This window comes from Rana temporaria, chromosome 1, assembly GCF_905171775.1.
Source record: "Rana temporaria chromosome 1, aRanTem1.1, whole genome shotgun sequence".
In the NCBI taxonomy this organism is placed as follows: domain Eukaryota; kingdom Metazoa; phylum Chordata; class Amphibia; order Anura; family Ranidae; genus Rana; species Rana temporaria.
Genome location: NC_053489.1, coordinates 106382779 through 106405777, shown reverse-complemented (window position 1 = coordinate 106405777; position 22999 = coordinate 106382779). Strand labels below are relative to the sequence as shown.

At 44.7% G+C, this 22999-nt stretch overlaps 1 protein-coding gene across 1 annotated transcript in view; it reads left to right on the top strand.

Annotated features, from left to right (window-relative positions):
- The window catches only part of LOC120930318 (baculoviral IAP repeat-containing protein 1e-like), an 88445-nt gene extending 74093 nt beyond the window's left edge, over positions 1–14352 (top strand). The window contains exons 13-15 of the mRNA XM_040341528.1: positions 155–241; positions 2855–3022; positions 12867–14352. Coding sequence (XP_040197462.1) covers positions 155–241; positions 2855–3022; positions 12867–13231 — 620 coding nt within the window. The 3' untranslated portion in view covers positions 13232–14352. The remainder of the gene's footprint in view (positions 1–154; positions 242–2854; positions 3023–12866) is intronic.
- Positions 14353–22999: the final 8647 nt, after the last annotated feature.

Sequence of the window (22999 nt, the reverse complement as noted above, 5' to 3'; positions counted from 1 at the left end):
TCCACAGAATTTCACCCAAGTGTACTTTAATCTTATATCTCTAGCCATTTGCGTTTGTAAACATGGCACTGAGTATCATCTGATATGATATATTGATCATTAACTTCACAATATAACTTCCATTTTTCTTTCTGTCTTTATTGTATTTTTTCAGCTTCTGTATTACCCTCTCTTAAAAATCTGAAAATTCTGGAAGTTGACGATCAATATTCAGTGGACGTTGAAGCATCAGAAACATTTGGTATTACAATTATGCATACAATTCATTTATACTTTTAATAGATAATAATTGATATTCCTTTCCCCTTTCTATAGTGCTCATGTACAGGATCACATTATTTAGCATTACACGATTATTACCACTGGAGCAGAATTGGAACGGTTTTCTGCAGATGTCTCTAATGAGTGATTAAAGATTGTTATCCTATTTATACACATGAATACATTCACTACACTGTTCCTTTGTGCAATTAATAATACACATTTACAAATTAATAAAACAAAGATCCTATGATGATAAAAAATGAATGATCACTTTGTTTTAGGTTTTGCATAGAAAAACAAAAAACACTGGAAGATTTTCTGTTCTAAAACTTTAGATTGCTTCCTGTGCTCTAAGACAGGGGTCTCCAAATTTTCTAAACAAAGGGTCAGTTTTCTTTAGGGGGGGCGGGCTGAAGTAAACAATGCCCCATCTATGGTATTAGGGGAAGAAATAGTGCCCATATGTGAGATATCGCCACAAACGTTAGAGCAAGAGCAATGGGCCAGATTCACAAATGAGATACGACGGCGTTTCTCCTGATACGCCGTCGTATCTCTGTTTCTATCTATGCGACTGATTCATAGAATCAGTTACGCATAGATATCCCTAAGATCCGACAGGTGTAATTGTTTTACACTGTCGGATGTTAGGATGCAGTACCGCGGCCGCCGCTAGGGGGAGTTTGCGTCGTAAAACAGCGTCGGGTATGCAAATTAGGAGTTACGGCGGATCCACAACGGTTTTTCGTGTTCGCTACGTTGCCGCTAGTCTAGTTTCCCGTCGCAAAGTTCGTCGTTTTTTTTGGTGCCCTAACTTTAGTCAGCAAGCGTATTGCTGTTTAAAGTATGGCCGTCGCTCCCACGTCGAAATTCAAATATTAACGTTGTTTGCGTAAGCCGTCCGGGAATACGGAAGTACGCTACGCGCGTCGCCGTTCAAAAAAATTACTTCATGGCGCGCAAAGCGCGGCGGGAGTTAAGAAACTGAGCATGCGCAGTAGGTCCGGCGCGGGAGCGCGCCTAATTTAAATGGCACATGCCCATTTAAATTGGCCCGCCTTGCGCCGGAGGCCGCCGGCGTAGTTTTCATCGCAAGTGCTTGGTGAATCAGGCACTTGCGATGAAAAATTGCGGCGGTGTAACGTATCTAGGATACGTTACGCCGCCGCGATTCTACGTGAATCTGGCCCAATATTTCTAGCACAAGACCTCTTCTGTAATTCTAAACTGGTAACCAAAAAAAATAAATTAAGTGTAGATTTTTAAGTACCAAAGTTTGGCGCCATTCCGCAAGTGTGCGCAATTTTAAAACGTAACATCATCTTTCACATTATACAATAAAATTGGGTTACCTTTTTTTTTTTTCAAGAAAGTGTTTTTTTTCCCCCAAAAAAATTAGGTTTGAAAAACTGCTACACAAATACCATGTGGCACAAAAAAATTAAAAAAATTCCCTAGGGTCTCTGCTAAAAAATATATATACAGTATAATGTTTGGGGGTTCTGAGTGATTTTCTAGCAAGAAAAGGAATGCCAGAATAGGCCTGGGCTGGAAGTGGTTAAGTGGCAAGAAATTATGCCCCATTGTTGGTGTCAGTGGCAGAAATCATGCCTCAAGGGTTAGATAAAGACAAGAAAAGGGCCGCAGTTTGGAGACCACTACTCTAAGGCCGCGTACACACGGTCGTTCCAAACCGATGAGAATGGTCCAACGGGCCATTTCCATCGGTTCACCGCTGAAGTGGCCTGATGGTCTGATGTGCGTACACACCATCGTTCCAAAAACCGATCGGGTCAGAACGCGGTGACGTCAAACACACGACGTGCTGAATAAAACGAAGTTTAATGTTTCCAAGCATGCGTCGACTTGATTCTGAGCATGCGCGGGTTTTGAACCGATGCTTTCTGTACTAACCATCGGTTTGGACCGATCGGGCAGCGGTCTATTGGTTCGATTTTAAAGCATGTTTTAAAATTTTGGACCGAAGGATAACGGACCGATGGGCCGTATACACAGTCGGATTTGACCGATGAAACTGGACTTAAGGCCGTTTTCATCGGTTTGGACCGACCGTGTGTACGCGGCCTAAGAGATAATGGTACCCTATAGACTTTTGTGCTTTGGGAAAAGTAGTAGTAAAAATTAGGCTTATATGTTTTGTCACAGTGGGACAGACTCTTCCGTGGAATTTTATTTTGTCAGAGACTAACTCCAGACACATTTTTTTGCTAGTTTTGGATAGCAGATCTGTCTGATATTTTTTGCTGTCTGTGTCCCTAAATAGACATTTTCCTTTTACTTCTTGGTCAATGTCACCAAGACAGAAAGTGAGGGGAGGGTTTTCCCAGTGGCCAAGGTTCTAACCTTTATCTGTTCTACTATTTTTATCGTATTGGATAATGTTCTCATAATTTCCTATTCGTGTGTGTGTGTGTTTGGATGAAGTAGAAGATCTCCCTGAAGGAGAAACTGAAAGCAGTGAAAACAGAGGTTCCCCTTCCCCACCCCAAAACTAAAGTATTGTCTGAAGATGGGCTTTAATAAGGGAATACAAAGAATTATTTACATTTTCCTAAATATTTTATCCCAGCCAAAGCTTTAGCATCTCTAGAGAAGCTTGAAGAATTCATTTTCCCAAGAGGAACTGCAGCAAGACAAACAGTGTCCTGTTTCATACAGCAACTGAAGCATATGCCCAACCTCAGGAAGCTGTGCATTAACCACAGACCACTGACGGACAGCAGCCTGCTAGAGCTTGGTAGGTGCACAGTTGACAAATAACTATTTGAAGCGTACAACAAAATGACTGTATTTGTTCATACATATGCATACGTATTTGTACATACAGATATGCCCGAAGGATGAGCCAGATGTTTGAGTTGAACGTAAGTTTGACTCGAACATCGGGTGTTCGCCCGTTCGGCGAACAGCGAACATTGTGCAGCGTTCGAAGGAAATTCGAAAGCCGCGGAACGCCATTAAAGTCTTTGGGACACTAACATGAAAAACAAAAAGTGCTAATCTTTAAGGCTTATATGCATGTAATTGCCATAAAAAGTGTTTGTAGACCTGGGTCCTGCCCCAGGGATCATGTATTAATGCAAAAAAAAGTTTATTCAGGAGCAGTTTTTTCAGGAGCAGTGATTTTAATAATGCTTAAAGTGAAACAATAAAAATAAAATATTTCTTTAAATATCATTCATGGGGGGGGGGGGTGTGGTGTCCTTAGTCTGCCTATAAAGTAGTGCATCTTTCCCATGTTTAGAATAGTACCACAGCAAAATGACATTTCTAAAGGAAAAGATGTCATTTAAAACGGTTTGCGGCTGTAATGTATTGTTGGATTTCGACAATATACATAAAATTCATTGAAAAAACCCCAATCCATTACCAGGCCCTTTGGGTCTGGTATGAATATTAAGGGGAACCCCTCACCAAAAATGTAAAAATTATGGTGTGGGAGCCCCCCTAAAATCAATACCAGGCCCTTCAGGTCTGGTATGGATTGTAAGGAGAACCCCGTGCCAAAATAAAAAAAGACGTAGGGCCCCCCATAATCTATACTAGACCCTTATCCGAGCACGCAACCTGGCAGGCCTCAGGAAAAGGGGGGGCGAGAGAGCGCACCCCCTCCTGAACCATACCAGGCCACATGCCCTCAACATGGGGAGATGCTTTGAGTTCCCCCCAAAGCACCTTGTCCCCATGTTGAGGGGGACAAGGGCCTCGTCCCCACAACCCCTGCCTGTTGTGGGGGGCCTGAGGGAAGATCCCAGCCCCCCAGATCCCAGCCCCCCCCTAAGTGAATGGGTATCGGATACATTGTACCCCTACTAATTCACCTAAAAAAGTCTCCAAAAATGTAAATATGACATGAGACAGTTTGGGACAAATCGTTTATTAAAAGAAAAAAAAAATGTCCCACAATGTAACTCCATCGCCAATCACGCCGCCCGACTTACCGGAAAAAAGAAAAAAAAAGCAACAGCTCCGCTTCTATGGGAGGCTCCCCCCGACTGCAGACTTTTCGCTTTGACAGCTGTTATATAGCTGAGGGCGTGGCATCAGAGGGGGTGGGGTCACCTGTTTATGTCACTGAGTAGCCCCGCCCTTAGTTATATAACAGCTGTCAAAGCGAAAACCCTGCAATCGGCGGGAGCCTCCCATGCAGGCGGAGTTGTTACATAATTACATAGTTAGTCAGATTGAAAAAAGACACAAGTCCATCTAGTTCAATCATAAAGTAAATAAAATAAAAAATATCATACAATCCCATATACCCAATTTTATACCCACAGTTGATCCAGAGGATGGCCGCGTACACACGGTCGATCCATCCGATTAGAATGGTCAGACGGACCGTTTTCATCGGTTCACCGCTGAAGCAGACTGATGGTCTGATGTGCGTACACACCATCAGTTCAAAAACCGATCGGGTCAGAATGCGGTGATGTAAAACACACAACTTGCTGAAAAAAAATAAGTTCAATGCTTCCAAGCATGCGTCGACTTGATTCTGAGCGTGCGCGGGTTTTAAACCGATGCTTTTGTGTACTAACCATCGATTTTGACCGATGGTCAGCCGTCCATCGGTTCGATTTTAAAGCAAGTTCTCTCATTTTTGTCCGAAGGACAACAGACCGATGGGCCGTGCACACGGTCGGTTTGGACCGATGAAACTGGACTTCAGGCCGCTTTCATCGGTTTGGACCGACCGTGTGTACGCGGTCGAAGGCGAAAAACCGCATCAGAGCATGCTCCAATTTGCTACATCAGGGGAAAAAAATCCTTCCTGATCCCCTGAGAGGCAATCGGATATTCCCTGGATCAACTTTACCTATAAATATTAGTACCCAGTTATATTATGTACATTTGGGAAAGAATCCAGACCTTTCTTAAAGCAATCTACTGAGAAGGTCAGAACCACCCCTGGAGGGAGTCTATTCCACATTTTCACTGCTCTTACTGTAAAGAAACCTTTCTGTATTTGGAGATGAAATCTCTTTTCCTCTAGACGTAAAGAGTGCCCCCTTGTCACCAGTGTTGACCGTAAAGTGAATAACTCAACGCCAAGTTCACTATATGAACCCCTTATATATTTGTTCATGTTGATCATATCCCCCCTTAATCTCCTCTTCAATCCATTTACAAACTGATGTTTTTAAGCCTGTAGACTTTACCTTACACATGAGCCATGTGTGGGGAACTGTATCGAACGCTTTTGCAAAATCCAAGTATACTACATCCACCGCCATTCCTCTGTCCCCTCTGTGTTGCCCTTTTCTTCTTTGGTCCTTCAGGCAGCGTGATTGACGATGGAGTTACATCGCGGGACATTTAAATGTTTGTATTTTTTAATAAAGGATTTGTACCAGACTTTCTCTTGTCATTTTTACTTTTTTTGGTGAATGAGTAGGGGTACAATGTACCTGATACCCATTCACATAGGGGGGTGGGATCTGTGGCCTGGTATAGATTTTGGGGAGACCCCCGTACAATTTATTTATTTATTTTGGTGAGGGGTTTCCCTTAACTTGTGTTCGCAAGTTCTGGTGCAAACCAAACTGGGGGGGGGGGGGGTGTTCGGCTTGTCCCTAATGACCAGCTTTGATTACTTTACTTTTGATACACATATACTACCCCCTTATCTCCTAAAAGCAGTTGGGGACCACCAGATCAGAATTATTGACTCTTGGTGGGTTGGAAGACATGTTTGGAAGTTTAACAGAGTTTAATAGGACCATAAACTCAGATAGTTAGGGATAAGGGCACAGGGTAGCCAATAACAACCAAAAATGCAGACTCCAAATTCTACTTATAAGGTAATACAAACTAGGGTCTTTAAACTAGAACTGACACTCTGCACTTCAGACTGGGACCTCCTGCATTGGTAGTAGCTTCTACCCAGATTTTCAGGACATTCTTTAGTCGTGAAGTCTTAACCCCTGGTGTTCCAATACAAACAGCCACCTTCCTGCTCTATTTTTCCCTGGATGTACCCTCCAGCAGGACTGCTAGCTCCTCCTACTGTCATTCACACAGCCAGCGGAACCCGAGAGCGAGCACGCACGAGTGGCCCAATAGCAATCTGCTTGCTATTGGGGGCACTGAACAGGTGGAGGAGCCAGGAGCGCCAGCGGGGGACCCTAGAATTGGAGGTTTAGGGTTGCTTTGTGTAAATTCATTGCACAGAGAAGGTAAGTATGACATTTTTGTTATTTAAAAAATAAAAAAAATGTGCCTTTAATATCACTTTAAATATACTAAGTATATTTTATGCTAAAATAATAAGTAAAATTGATTGTAGAAAAGACTGAACCTTGTGTGACTAAAATAAAGAAACCAGCACTATTAAATGTATGTCTCTTGAAACATGTTGCTTTGTGCATTGTATTCACTTTTCTTATATCTTGATCATACATCACGGGTTCTCCTTAAAATCCATACCAGACATTAATTTGTAATGGGTTATGTAGTCACCACAGGTGATTGGACACTGGTAAACCCAATTAAATTGGAGTTTCTCCCCTATATAACCCCTCCCAAATGGAGAGTACCTCAGTTTGTTTTTTCACCAGTGTTAAAGGTGGTTGGTCACGTTCAACATGTGCTAAGAAGAAAAATGCTCTTTTAATGGTCTGGCTGCGGAGACCTAGGAGCTATAACCGGTTCCTTTCATCGGGCCAATATCAAAAGCCTAAGATGATTGGTAACCGGGCCTTGTGTAAAGAAGAAACAAGGTTTACCTGTAATGTCTCTCTGTGGAGGTCTGGGCTCTGGGATCCAGACTTTGGTGTACTAATACATCTGTGGCACAAAAAGTTTCTGGCAGAGTCTTCTACATGTCAAGGTATTGGGTTTTCTCTAATAGAACCATTGATAAACCTGAAGGTTGGCACAACTTGCCCGCCGTGATGGGTGAAAGCTAGAACTACTTTTAGTAGCTTTCCTGCGGTGTGGATAACGTAAGAAGAGGATCATTTTATTTGTATATTATCTTCTATGAGTAGGATATCTTTCCTGGTTCTCACCACTGGCGGGAGTAAGTACAAACCTGGTGTTTTCTTACATAGCCATCCAGGATACAAGCTCAGTGAAGTCGGTTAAATTTAAACACCACTCATCTCCTTCCGCTGCAGGCTCTGCCATAATACGCATACAGGGGTCCATAATGATGCCCCCCATCAATCTCTCCCCCCTCTTCCTCATCTCCTGGCGCGCCGCCATGACAGCGGCGCGTGCGTGCTTGCACCAGGAGTGCGCTTTTGCTGTCCAAATGAGACATGGATAGGGGGAGGGCCAAGTGGTTGCTAGTGCACCGTGAGCAACGAGGGACACCTGCAGGCACCAAGAGGCTGGTTCAAAAGCCTAGCACGCCAGAGCCTTCTGTAAGCGGCATGGACACAGAGCTGTGGGCTGTAAACATCCCTGTGGATTGAACCAGGCAAACCTAAGACTCCTACTCGGCATTGGGTTGTGCAGTGAGCTGATATTTTGTGTATTGCAAGACCATAGCACAACAGTGATTGCATTTATTTTGTGGATAGTACCTTTGCATTGCAGTAAGGACTATGTCCCCGAGAAGAGGGTCAAGGGCTAGTAAAAGGGGCACCAGAAAATCCTTGCATACGGCTAAGGATCCTGAGCTTGCCTGCAGTTTACCCCTCTGTCAGCCTGATAGCAACCTCACAGGATGAGCCCCTGTCTGGTTTTGCAGCTTCTCCTATGGCAGCTCCTGTATATGTCACTGAGGACACTTTAAAAGTTGCTTTGGATGGCTTAGAAGGAAGGATTGCTAATATTGTCGCAACCTCCTTGAAAGATAGCAGAAAAACGGGGTAGATCCCCTTCATCTGCTCTGGCTCTCTTATGAGATGAGCCTGAGGGTGAGAAGTCTGTCTCTGGAGATGAGGATCATGTGCAGTCTGTGGACTCAGAGGATGAGAGGTTTCCTGCTACCTCTCAGTTGTTAAAGATGCAGGTGCAATATTATGCAGAGATGCCTCCTGGTGAAGCTTCTAGGCACTCTGTTTCCTCTTTGGGATCTTGGAAATCCCTGCAGGCTGCATGCGCCTTCCCAGTAAATCCTTAGCTGGATAAACTGATGTATGATGACTGTGTTCACCCAGATCAACAGTTTTCTCCTCCTAGGCAGTTTTCCCTCCTTTATCCGATGGAGGAATGTTTCACTAAGAAATGGGGGTACCTGCTATTGATGCAGCTATTTCCTGTGCAAACAAAAACCTGACCTGTCCTATAGACACCACGCAGGGTTTTAGGGATCCAACTGATAAAAAGCTGGAGTCCCTATTAAAAGCCTCCTCTTCCATGGCTGGGGCTGTAGTACAACCTGCAGTTGCAGCCATTGGTGTATGTCAGTATTTATAGTACCTAGGCTGGGTCCTCAATCTGGAGAAATCTTCCTTGCAGTCTCAAAAAAAGGCTAGAGTACTTGGACATGATTATAGACACATCCCTAAGCAAGGTATTACTTCCCAAGCCAAAGGCAAATGCCATAGGAGACTTGGTCCGAGTAGTAAAGGCGAAAAAAGAAGGCCTTCCATCCGTCTATGTATGAGATTATTGGGAAAGATGGTAGCCTCATTTGAGGCTGTCCCTTACGCCCAGTTCCACTCAAGACTGTTACAGGGCGGAATTCTGTCAGCTTGGAACGAAGATGTTCAGGCCCTGGATCTTCCTATGATCTTATCTCCAGGGGTTCGCCAGAGCCTCAATTGGTGGTTGCTCCCCCAAAATCTGTCAGAAGAAAAATCCTTCACTCCAGTTACCTGGAAAGTGGTGACCACAGACACCAGCCTTCTGGGCTGTGGGGCAGTTCTAAAAGAAGCATCTGCCCAGGGGAAGTGGTCTGGGGCCGAAAAGCTCCTACCCAGTACCCATCAACATTCTGGAGATTCGGGGAATTCATTTAGCCCTCAAAGTTTGGTCTTACAGACTGCAAGGTTGGCCTGTTCGAGTTCAGTCCGACAATGCTACGGCCGTGGCCTATATCAATCACCAAGGAGGCACCAGAAGTCTGGATGCCCAAAAAGAGGTGAATCACATCCTGGCCTGGGCAGAAAGGCATATTCCTCGCCTATCTTCATTCCAGGGGTAGAAAATTAGCAAGCAGATTTTTTTCCAGGAGAATGGTCTTTACACCCCGACATGTTTCAAATCATATGTCAGAAATGGGGATCCCCAGATGTGGACCTGTTTGCTTCCAGGTTCAACGCAAAGCTGGACAGCTTTGTGTCAAGAACAAGAGATCCCTGTGCTCAAGGGTCAGATGCCCTGACAATCTCATGGGATCAGTATTCCCTGATTTATGAGTTCCCTCCAGTTCCGCTCCTCCTACGATTCCTTCAGAGAGTCAAGAAGGAAGGAAAGCATGTGATTTTGGTTGCCCTGCTTGGCCCAGGAGACCCTGGTACGCAGAAATTGTAAGGATGGCAGTAGGAAGACCTTGGGTTCTCCCATTATGCCCAGACCTACTATCGTAGGGTCCAATATTCCATCCTGCTTTACAAAGTCTAAATTTGACGGTTTGGCTATTGAGACCCAAGTTCTGAGGAAACGTGGGCTCTCAGGGCCAGTCCTATCCACTCTGGTTAATGCTAGGAAGCCGGCCTCCAGGCTCATCTACTACAGAATCTGGAAGGCATATGTTTCCTGGTGTGAACCCAGAAAGTGGCATCCTAGGAAGTTTGCCATTAATAGGATTCTTGCCTTTCTTCAGTTGGGCTTAAATATGAAGTTGGCCTTGAGCACTATCAAGGGACAAATCTCGGCCTTGTCTGTATTTTTTTCGCTTGCCTCTTATTTTTTCAGGGTGCACTGCTTGATTGATTGATTGATTTTTATTATTTGTTAAGCGCCAAATACAGTTCAAGAACTGTGCCTCAGCGCTAGACAGACCAAATACATATACTGATAATCGAAAAAAAATAAGCATAGCAGATATCACATACAGAATAGATTAGTAATAAATAACAACTGAAATAACATAAGGAGGATCATCTAAACAGAGGGAAAAAAATGAAATAAAAAAAGAAAAGTTGAAGAAGCAGAATACCAGTCCTCATTTAAATAGGCAGCAACAAGTTAGGGCAGGCTGATGAGCTGGTTAGTAGTAAATAGCACATGTTCCTTATTCATATACATTGGAAAGTAAGTGAGTCTTCAGTATCTTGCGAAAATGAGTTGGCGAGTTAATTTTCCGCATACTCTCAGGAAGATTCTTCCATAGGAATACACCAAAGACTTGGAGAGTTTTTCCACCAGCTGTCGCAAAATTATATGGTTTCGGCATAAGGCGGTTTTGATTCGCTGACCGTAAAGATCTTTTTGGGGTATAGTGGGAAACTATACTCGATAAATAGATTGGACCTTGACTCCAATACGCCTTAAAAACAAGGCAGAGGGCCTTGAATTCAGCCCTTTTGGCAATGGGTAGCCAGTGAAGCTCTCGAAGGGAGCTTGTAACATGTTCTCTGTGATTTAGTCCTTTGATCAGGTGAGAGGCATGGTTTTGAACTAACTTAAACTTAGCAATCCATTTCTTTGGGAGATTTAATAAGAAAACATTTGAGTAATCCAACCTAGAAAGTATGAATGCTTGTACAAGTTTTTTCCGATTCACTTCGGTAAACAGATTTTTCAGCTTCCGAAGGAAATATAGATAGTAGCTTGCATTTTTCACAATATTTAAGACATGTGGTATAAATATGAATTCCGAGTCGAACCAGACCCCTAAGTTCTTAATCTTTTTGGCAGGCGTTGGATTAGTGCCAAATGATATGGGCCAGTTAGAGATTGGTGATATAGGTGTAATTTTTCCAATTAAAAGAACTTCGTTCCTAGCAGTGTTAATACCAAGTCTACTAGAAAGCATCCATTGATGTATTTCAGCTAAACAAAGTTGGAGTTTCAATTGCATATCAGTACCACTAGCCATATCTACCAGTATTTGTGTGTCATCTGCGTATATTTGAGCCTCCAAGCCATATTTCAGTATAATGTCTGGCAATGGCCGCATGTAACAGTTAAAGGCCAGTGGTGAGATGGCACTGCCTTGAGGAACTCCACAATGTAGATGGCGAGGGAGAGATCTATAATCTCTTAAGCGAACTACGTGTGTGCGCTTTGAGAGAAAGGACTTTAGCCAGTTCAGCACTTTGCCTTTTATTCCGAACAGAAATTCCATGCGATTCGTCAAGATGTCGTGGTCGATCGTTTTGAACGCCGCCGAGAGGTCTAGTAACACCAATGCGGCTGATCCTCCAGCGTCCTTAATCATAAGGAGTCTTTCACGCATGGCTAACGCACATACGTCTGTGCCTCGACCCGGCCTAAATCCCGATTGGGTGTCGTGGAAAAGATTGTTTATTTCCATATGATGTTGTAGCTGATCGAAGACCACACGCCCGAGGATCTTGGCAAGGAATGGTATCGAGGTTATCGGTCTAAAATTATTTAGGTCGGCAGGATCTAAGCCTGCTTTCTTCAACAGCGGTGAAATGATGGCATGTTTCAATTGAATAGGCATAAGGCCAATTGCAAGGCATTTATTAACTAGCATTGTGATATCAGCCACCAAGGTCACAGCACTGCGTTTAAATCCACCGCTTAAGTCTCCCGTGTGCCCATGGGATTTGAATTTGGTATTATCTGTTTGAAGAAGCTACCTTTTGAACCTTTACACCAGGTTTCTCTAAGTCTGTTGACACAGAAGCTGTTTTTTCTTGTAGCCATATCCTCAGCAAGCAGTCTGCGGAGGAAGAGAGTCTACACTCTCTAGATGTTGTAGACTCTGTTAGAGCGGTAAAGGTCTGCAAAGGTCCTGTAAAGGAAGACTGATTGTCTATTCATTCTGCCACGAGGCCCAAAGAAGGGCCAGGCAGCGTCAAAATCCACTATTGCAAGGTGATTCCTCCTTTTCAGGTGAAAGCGCACTCGACTAGAGCAGTTGATGCTTCATGGGCAGTGCATCACCAGGCCTCCATGGCTCAGATCTGTAAGGCTGCTACTTGGTCTTCAGTCCATACATTTACTAAATTCTACCAGGTAGATGTGAGAGGTTACAAGGATGCCGCCTTCGGGCATAGTGTACTTCAGGCAGCAGTATATATCTTCTGGCTCGATGGCAGTCTTATTCTGATCTGTGTCTCCCTCCCCTTAAACTTTAGTATTGCTATGGGACATCCCATTAAGTAATTAAGGCTCTGTGTCCCGTGATGTATGATCAAGAAAATAGGATTTTTTAATACAGCTTACCTGTAAAATCCTTTTCTTGGGAATACATCACGGGACACAGAGCTCCCACCCCTCTTCGGAGTTAAACGTGGACCACTTATTGCTTTGCTACAAAACTGAGGTACTGTCCATTTGGGAGGGGTTATATAGGGGAGGAACTCAATTTTAATTGGGTTTGCCAGAGTCCAATCACCTGTGGTGACTACATAACCCATTAAGTAATTAAGGCTCTGTGTCTCGTGATGTAATCCCAAGAAAAGGATTTTACAGGTAAGCTGTATTAAAAAATTCTATTTTTTGTCTTATTCCTTTTTAATACTATTATAATAATATTACTTTCTTTACAGGCAAAGTCTGTGCATATGGCTATGTAACAAATTTGCAAGCTTTGGATCTGAACCTTAACCAGGACATCACTCAGTCTGGATGGGGAGACTTCTTTAATATTATAGATAATGTGCCAAAATTACAACATTTTGGCATTTCCAGACCCATTCAAGTACAATTTAAAACAGAACCTATAACTCTGATTGCCTTAATTCGATGTGTATCTAAACTCCATAACCTGAAACAATTGGACATGTTTGGATGGCTGTTGGATGAAAAAGATCTGGAACTGCTTAATGAGATGAAGTCAGAGCATCCAAATGGAAATAGTCTAACACTGTTTTGGCAAACAACGCTACCATTCCATCCAATCATTGAGAAATAAATGCACTTTTATTGTGTAATTGCTGACAGCTAAGGAAAAATGTTAGTGTATTTTTAGTGAGACAGTATCATTTTGAGTGATTATTGTTAACTTGATACAATTTTGTATATTATTATTATTATACAGGATTTAAATAGCGCTGACAGTTTGTGCGGCGCTTTACAACAGTAGGGTAGACAGTAAAATTACAATACAATTCAATACAGGAAGAATCAGAGGGCCCTGCTTGTTAGAGCTTACAATACATACTTTCATATTTTATTTGCTTTCTTTCCAATATTTTGCTGATTATTTTTCTTATACAGACTTTTACTTTGCATCCTCCCTCTAACAGTTATCTACGTATCAGGTAATGTGCTTAGCATTTATGATGATAGACTGTTGATACAAAATCAATTAGCTGTATGTGGTCTTTTTCTTCTGTTAAATTAGACAGAATGCATTGAGAAAGAAAAATGAGCAAATCATAATTTCTGTATAGCCTTAGTAAACAGAAATAAAAGGTTTATATGGAGCAAACAAATATGGTTTCTCTGGGTACACATATAATGAAAAAGTGTACCAGAAATTACATTTTTGGAAAATCATATGCATGTGTTGATATAGCAGTATACATTAAGCTGATCGTGCATATCTAAAAAAAAAAAAAAAAAATACTTTAGATTTCCTTTAAAAGGGTTGCAAAGGTTAGTTTTAAAAAAATAAACATGTTATACTTACCTTGAAAAATGGCAGCTGGTACTCTGGACTGATGAGTCAAAATGTGAAATACTTTCCTGTAGCAGGAGGAAGTTTGTTCATCGAAGGACTGGAAAGGAATACAATAATGAGTGTATGCAGACAACAGCAAAGCGTGGTGGAGGTTCCTTGCAAGTTTGGGCCTATATTTCTGCAAATAGAGTTGTAGATTTGGTCCAGATCAATGGTGTCCTCCAGAGGCGGCTCTCTAATTAGGCAAATTAGGCGGTCGCCTTAGGCCTCGCCCTCGCAGCCGCCTAATTTGCCCAAAGAAATGGTTAGAGAAAATTCTATAAATGGTGAATTCATAGTTCATAAAATGTAAAACTCTTAATATATGCAATTTATACAGTTAATTTTTATCGCTTGAATTATTTTTTTTCCATTATGGATGTGAATGCGCCTCAAGGCTCAGATTTGCCTAAGGCCTCACAAAGCCTAGAGCCGCCTCTGGTGTCCTCAATGCTGAAAAATATAGGCAGGCATTTATCCATCATGTCATGCCATCAGGGAGGCTTCTGCAGTAGGACAATGATCCCAAACATACAGCCAATTACATTAACCTCTTGCCGACCGCGCTATAGCAAAAATACTGCTACAGCGCGGTCGAGTTACTGTGACAGGACGTCCCTGGGACGTCCTCGTGCACTTCCGCGTTTGCGCGTCCCCTGGGGCGCGCTCGCGGAAGTGTCTGTGCTCGCCGGGTCTAGAAGACCCGGCGCATCACGGATCACGGTAAATTGCCGCTGATAGCGGCCGTTTACCACGTGATCGCTCCGTCAAATGACGGAGCGATCACTTGTCAACAAACCGGCGTCATTTGATGACGCCGGTTCCTCCCTCCCCTCTCTGTACCGTTCGGTACAGTGCGAGAGGAGAGGGGGGGGAGCGCGGGGTGTCAGCACTGCTGTGGCTGGACAACTGCAAATCCATCCCAGCTCAGCTATCCCTGCGCAATACTCTGCAAATACCCCATGCTCTGGCAATACCCCCCATACTCTGGCAATACCCCCCATACTCTGGCAATACCCCTCATACTCTGGCAATACCCCCCATACTCTGGCAATACCCCCCATACTCTGGCAATACCCCCATACTCTGGCAATACCCCCCATACTCTGCAATACCCCCCATACTCTGCAATACCCCATACTCTGCAATACCCTGCAATACCCCAATACTCTGCAATACCCCAATACTCTGCAATACCCCAATACTCTGCAATACCCCGCAATACTCCAATACCCCGCAATACTCCAATACCCAGCAATACCCCAATACTCCGCAATACCCCAATACTCCGCAATACCCCAATACTCCGCAATACCCCAATACTCTGCATATATAATGTTTTGGGGTTCTATGTAATTGTAAGAATTGGTCTGGGTGTTCCAGAACGCCTGATGGCGCTCCCTGCATGTTGGGCCTCTCTATGTGGCCACGCCGTGTAAAAGTCGCACACATGGGGTATCGCCATACTCGGGAGGAATAGCAGAATGTGTTTTGGGGTGTAATTCGTGGTAAGCATATGCTGTGTGTGAGAAATAACCTGCGAATATGACAGAAACAAGTTTTTTTGTTTGTTTTTTACAGAATTTTCTGTCGTTTTTCTTTTATAGCGCAAAAAATAAAAAACGCAGAGGTGATCAAAAACCACCAAAAGAAAGCTCTATTTGTGTGAAAAAAAGGACAAAAATTTCAAATGGGTACAATGTTGTATGACTGAGTTATTGTCATTCAAATTGTGAGAGCACCGAAAGCTGAAAATTGGTCTGGTTAGGAAGGGGGTTTAAGTGCCCAGTGGTCAAGAGGTTAAGAACTATCTTCAGCATAAAGAACAACAAGGAGTCCTGGACGTGATGGTTTGGCCCCTACAGAGCCCTGACCTCAACATCATTGAGTCTGTTGGGAATTACATTAAGATAGAATGTTGAGGATTTGAGGCAGCCTACATCCACAGAAGATATTTGCTTAGTTTCCCAAGATGTTTGGAACAACCTACCTGCCAAGTTCCTTCAAAAACTGTTTGCAAGTGTACCTTGAGTAATTGATGCTGTTTTAAAAGCATTTTATTCTGTTCATTTGCTTTCCATTTTGCTAATTGATAAAACAAATTAACTACTAACACTTCTATTTCTGGAAGCATTCTTAATTTATCATTTTTACATGCCTGCCTAAAACTTTGTACAGTAGTGTAAATGGCCAGTACGCCCTCCCAGAAGTGCTCCTCGTGTGTACCCTTGGGTGCATGCAGCAGCACAATAAAGGTACAGAGTCCTGGTACCATGTGATCACTGTGACCAGTAGTAAACAACAGCTGTTCATGATGCCATTGCTTATGTAGGACCCTCTAGTATAGGTAAATATAGGTATTTACATAGACCGTGTGGAACTAGTGAAGCCTGGGTGTTCCTACCCATTTTTTTTGGGCCCCCCTCCAGCTTATTTTGGGCCTGGCTGGTTCACATATGTGGTGGCCCTCATTTGTGCAGGCACAGCAGCCCATTGATTTGAATGGGCTGTCATGCCTTTCTTTCCTGCAGAAAAAAGGTGCATTCAGCATTTTAAAAATACAGTTGCCTTGAAACCCATTCTGCTTTTGCACCATACTTCTTACCTGCAGTTCTTGCACACACAAACGCACTGTGTTTTTAAAAGCGTGACCTAAACGTCTAAAAATGCAGCAAGTTTGACAGTGCGGTAACTGCAGATAAGTCACAGCAGACAGCAGAATGGACAGACAGTGCTGTATTTCAGTGCTTGATGGGCATAGGTGTGCCGTATGCGCATCCTATTACATGAGGCATGGGCTTTTCTTTGCAGGAAACGCAGGCATGGCGGCCCATTCAAATGAATGGGCTGCTGTGCCTGCGCAAATGTGGGCCACCAAAACACATACATGTGAACCAGCCAGGCCCAAAATAAGCCCATCAAGCAGTTAAATACAGACAGTAATGCCATGTGCTCTGAGGTCTTACTCAGCCTGGACTGCAGGTCTAGTCTGTGATTTAAAGAGTTCCTCTATTTTACACATGGCATGGCATGGGGTCCCATGGTGCTAAAGCAGAATGGACAGATGGTGCAGCGACCCCATGCCATGCCATGTGTAAAATAGAGGAACTTTTTAAAACACTGACCAGACCTGCAGTGAATCATCAAATATTATAAAGACTTTGGGCACACTCTACAGAAAACTTCTATTTACAATATAGATTAGCAAACAGTGACATACCTTGAGGTGCAGGACATGAAGAAGTCAGCCTCGGGAAGAGCAAACTGGGGATGTTATAAAATCACATTCTAATTCACTTTTATATACAAGCAGCACCCAGTGTCAGGAAGGGAGAAGTGCACGCCTAAAGGGAAGCCAGGGGTGTTGTACATTTTAAAACACTGGGAAGGGAAGCAGTAGTGTGATTTTCAGCGCTGATTTGTGGGCAGCACAGGGGCTTAACGGGCGGCTCTGCTTTGGGCCCCCAACAGTGACAGGGCCCTGGGCAGCTTCCCCCGTTTTCCCTATGGTAAAGACGGCCCTGGCTGTAGACAACATGACTGTTGACAACATGATTTGTGTTCTGCAGTGCCAAATTGGCTAATCATGACATTATTATTTTCAAAATAATCCATTAGGAGATGTACAATCTTTACTATACAGTATATGATGAGGCAGAAAGGAAATCAAGTCACTCACTGCCAATGGGGATGATTTACAAAAACTGGAAAGTGCTAAAATCTGGTGCAGTTGTGCATGGTAGCCAATCAGCTTCTAACTTCAGCTTGTTCAATTAAGCTTTGCCAAAAGAACCTGGAAGCTGATTGGTTTCTATGCCGAGCTGCACCAGATTTTGCACTCTCCAGTTTTAGTAAATCAACCCCAATGTGTCACTGTCACTCCCTACCAACCGTTGTAGCCTGTGCAGTTCTTCCTTGTGTTATGTTATAAATTGGACTGCAGTACACAGGGATCCTTGACGGGGCCTGCAGCTTACGCATGTATTTGCAAATACGTGCAACTAAACCCTTGTTTTTTTTTCTTGCTGTGAAGACCAGTCATAGGTAGGGGCAGTGACAGTTGTTTTTTGTATTGTTGTCATTGTGGTCAGGCAACGCACTAGCACCTTTGCTTCCATGTGCTGGGTGTTTAGTGTGCTCCTGCTTCTTTAAGGAGGGTTGGGCTCCCTCCAGTCATCTGCCCTTTATCAATCAGCATACATGTGCTTCCACTGAGGAGACTTTAAATTTTAGAGTTGGGACTGCAGTACACAGGGAGCCTTGACGGGGCCTGCAGCTTACGCATGTATTTGCAAATGCATGCAACTTAACCCCTATTTTTAATGCATTGTTAGACAGGTGAATTTGGTTGGTTGCTGATTGGTTGGTAAGTTGAGCTTGGCTATTCTGTATGTTTGTTGACATACGTCCGCCCTTTCAATGCTCCTTGCTGTGAAGATCAGTCATAGGTAGGGGCAGTAACAGTTGTTTTTTGTATGTTATAAATTGGGATATTACGCACACGGAAAATACCACTTTATAGAAAGGGTCATTTTAAAATAGCAATCTAATCAAAAGAATAAAAGTGATTTTAGGATACAAATGGATGAGAGCTAGTTAAAGGTGCACTCTAATGATTTTGTTTTAAATGTATTTTATTTTTTTATATTGTTATTGTTATGGTGTAGGGATAAGTCATTACTCTGACTCAGTTGTGCTTGAATTGGAGATTGAGCTATTCAGCTCTGTAAACAATAATAGTCTTTCAGCAAATTGTCTAAGGTAAGCCTTGCAAGCATGTGAAAGTGAGACTACAGCTCTTCTTGCCGGACAGTAATGTAAATAGAAAGTATTTCATTTATCAGAATAAATAAGGTAAAAAAAAATGTTTTGTGTGTGTAGATATTTAAAAGTGTTAAAAGTGCCCCACAAGTGTCCAAAAAGCGCCGCAAAGACGACGGAAGAGGGCAGTCTAACTAAGAAAGTTAGACTGCCCTCTCACACACAAGCAGTGGCCAGCAGCTCTCTAAAACTCTGCCTAAATATATCTCTAATCAATTCCCTGTGCTCAGGGAGTGAGTGTTATTGATTTGACTTTGTTCATTGAGGCCTGATTCACACCTATGCAGGTTGCAGTTTGCATACTCCAGGTGCATTTTGCATTTTTCAATACACGTTTTGATCTATTGAAGTCTATAGAACCAAAAACCCAAAAACAGTCCCTGACCCGTTCCATAAAATACACAGATGTAAATATGACCCATAGCAAACCATGTTAAATGGACTGTAGTGTGCAAAACTGGAAATGCACTAAACAATGCATAGGTGTGAACCAGGCCTGAGACATGTTGGATTGCAGGAGAGCTTGTTTGTGAGGAGTCGAGGTCTGACTCTCCTATTAGGTGGCAGCACAGGGTTTTTTACCCATCCTGCAGATCTTCGCACTCTGATTGCATTACAGTAATAAATTAAGAGGGTTCGGATGGACTTTAGCATAAGTGCTTAGTCAGGGTACCTAATTCAACATCACTGTATTTAAAGCGGGAGTTCACCCTAAAAAGAAATGTTAACCTTAGATTGATGCTCATTTTGTCTAGGGGAATCGGCTAGTTTTTTTAAAATCAAAGCTGTACTTACCGTTTTAGAGAGCGATCTTCTCCGCCGCTTCCGGGTATGGTCTTCGGGACTGGGTGTTCCTATTTGATTGACAGTCTTTCGACAGGCTTCCGACGGTCGCATCCATCGCGTCACGAGTAGCCGAAAGAAGCCGAACGTCGGTGCGGCTCTATACGGCGCCTGCGCACCAACGTTCGGCTACTTTCGGAAAATCGTGACGCGATGGATGCGACTGTTGGAAGCCTGTCGGAAGACTGTCAATCAAATAGGAACACCCAGTCCCGCAGCCCATGAAGCGGCAGAGAAGATTGCTCTCTAAAACGGTAAGTACAGCTTCGATTTTAAAAAAACTAGCCGATTCCCCTAGACAAAATGAGCATGAATCTAAGGTTAAAAAATAACATTTCCGGGTGAACCTCCACTTTAATGGATGTACTAATAGCCACAGCCCTGTATAAATGATATAAGACACCCCTTGGTTTCTAAGACCCATGTTACACTTAGGATCCTGATGCTGGCAACAACTTGCCAGCAACAGAATCGCTTTGCAAGATTTTGCAGATAAGCAAATTACTCACCTATTTCTGTAGGTCATTCCCTTACTGACTGGATGAGTAAGGTGTTGCTCTCATTGGAGACTTATAGCCAGATTCAGAAAGACTTACGCCGGCGTATCTACAGATACGCCGCGTAAGTGTAAATATGCGCCGGCGTATTTATGTACCGTACCCACAGAACGAAATACGCCTGAAAATAGGCTTCCTCCGACCAACTACACTTTCCTACGCCGGAGTGTCGTGGGCGCATATTTACGCTCAACAGGTCAGCTGGAGAGCAGCTACAGCAGCACCGTTACGGACGAGCTGAGCAAGCTGAGCAACCACACTTGCAGGAGAACACATCTGTGTGCCAACATGCCAGGGGCAGCCGTGGTCCTAGCACTACTAATGGGTCCACCGACTCGTAGGAGGGCACGGGAGAGGATATACCGCACGCGCATGGACGTCTTTGGCATGGGTGATTCAGAGGTGTATCGCATCTTCAGATTCAGCCCTGATGCCATCCTAGAATTAGCCACAACCCTGCATGATGACATCACCATCAAGACACATCGTGCACATGCAGTGCAGCCACTGGTCAAGGTACTGGCAACACTGCATTTCCTCGCCAGTGGATCTTTTCAGCGTACAAGTGGAGTCGTGTCTGGGATGTCACAATCCACCATGAGCAGATGCGTGCACCAGGTTGTCCCCGCAATCCTCAGACGCATGTCCCACCACTTCATCAGACCCACCCATGAGCATCTGCGGCAGAAGGCAATGCAGGATTTCTACATGATTGCAGGATTCCCACGCACCGTGGGGGCCATTGATTGCACACATGTGGCATTACGGCCCCCCGTGCCACAGAGCACATATACCGCAATCGGAAGCACTGGCATTCCATCAACGTACAGGTGATAGCCGATGCCCAATGCCTCATATGGCACGTCCGTGCCAAACACCCAGGGTCCAGCCATGACAGCTACATATACTGTCAAAGCAACATCCCAACAGATTTTGAACAGAACGTGTATGGGGACAGCTGGCTGGTTGGTGAGTGACATGGGTGTCAGGCATGACTGTCCGATCCTATGATGCAGACATCAGGAGGGGCACTTGCACGACTAACATCCTCCTGTCTTTTCCCTTCCAGGTGACTCTGCATATGCACTTGGACCCCATCTCCTGACTCCATACCGGAATCCCCAAACCAGAGGAGAGATAAACTACAATGCTGCACACATACGTACCCGTGCAGTGGTGGAACGCACATTTGGCCTCCTGAAGTCCCGTTTCCGATGCCTGGATAAGTCCGGGGGGACCCTGTTGTATTCCCCAAACTTCGTGTGCCAGATCATCGGTGCATGTTGCGTGCTGCACAACTACGCCATGAGAAAGAGCCTGGAGATTGACCTACGTGATGACCTGACCCCCGAACCACACAATCCCCCCCTAAATGAGGCTACCCGTCTGCTGAGGGAACAGCAGTCAGGAGATGCCTCACAGAAGACATCTTTGCACGTTAAACACACACATTCATCATGGCACAAGGAGAATGCACGCATGCACACCACTGTGATCCCTAGCTCACACACACCACATCCACGTCACATTGGATTAGCCCAAGTCCACCATGCAGGACTTGGGAGCAGCAACGCCGCGCCAAGGCCCCAATTATGTCACTGTCCATTCATACCACATTCACACGGTCGTGGGGATAATTTCTCCCTAACGACCGAGGGTGACACCCCTTACTGGCAGGAGTGTCACCCCCCCATTCACACACCAGTCACACTGTAGCCAGCACTCCTCACCGTGTGCTTACATAAATAAAAAAAAAGGCTCATGACCTGAGCATAAAAAAAATAACTCAAATCCTGAGCATAAATAACCAAAAAAAAACCTCAACTCCTGAGCCCCCCCAAAAAAAGACACTCATTTGGCCTGACGGGGGCTGCGCCTGGTGGCACCTCTCTGGCTCCTCAGCTGCCTGGGGGAGCCTGGGGTGGGGGGGTGGTACATCTGGAGGTGGCTCATCCCCGGGTGTGCCACTCCTGGCAGGTGATGGCTGCCTGCCCTCCAAGGCCACGGCAATGCGGCTCGGAAAATGGTTGGTCTGGGCCTGCATCCTCAGCTGGCAGGTGAGGTTATGCCGCTGGTTGCGCTGCCTCCCCTCCTCCTGGATGGCAGCCGTGTTGGCCTGGACCGCCCCAGTAAGGGTCTGAACCTTTGCCACTAGGTTCGCTGTGGTGGCCTGCAGCTCCCCAACGCAGATGACCACTGCTGCGCTATTAGCATTGCCATCCTGCACTGCGTCCAAAATCTGGGCTGTGTTTTCAGCCACCCGGTGCAGGTGCACGGCTATCTCCCCCATATGCCGGGTCTGCCGGCCCTGGTCCTTGGCAATTTGTTCCTGCACACTTTGAGGAACACCCCTAGTCTTCCGTGTCGCCTTCCTTGGGGCAGAAGACGCTTGGGAGCGGCTGTAGGGTGAGCCCCTTGAGGGGGTTCCCCTACTGGTGGCTAAGACAGGGGGGCTTCCCCTGATGGGGGGGGGGAGTTGTGAGAGGGCCCAACAGTGGACTCCTCTATAATGAGGCAAATCTGGCCAAGGTCCACCGTCTCCTCCACCACCTCCTCGAGAGGAGAGGTGTGGCCACCCCCCTCCACCGCTGGATCTAGGGGGTCTGGCTGAGGCTGTTCCGGGGACGATGTCGTGGGACGGCCACCGGCAGCAGATGGGCCCACTCCCTCCTGCACATCTGTGGATGACACAAAGCAGTCACATGTTGGGGGATCCACACACTTGTCACATGTTCCCTTCCACCCCCTCACATGCTACGAACCGGATAGGGGATATAAAACACTTACCTGTCCTCGA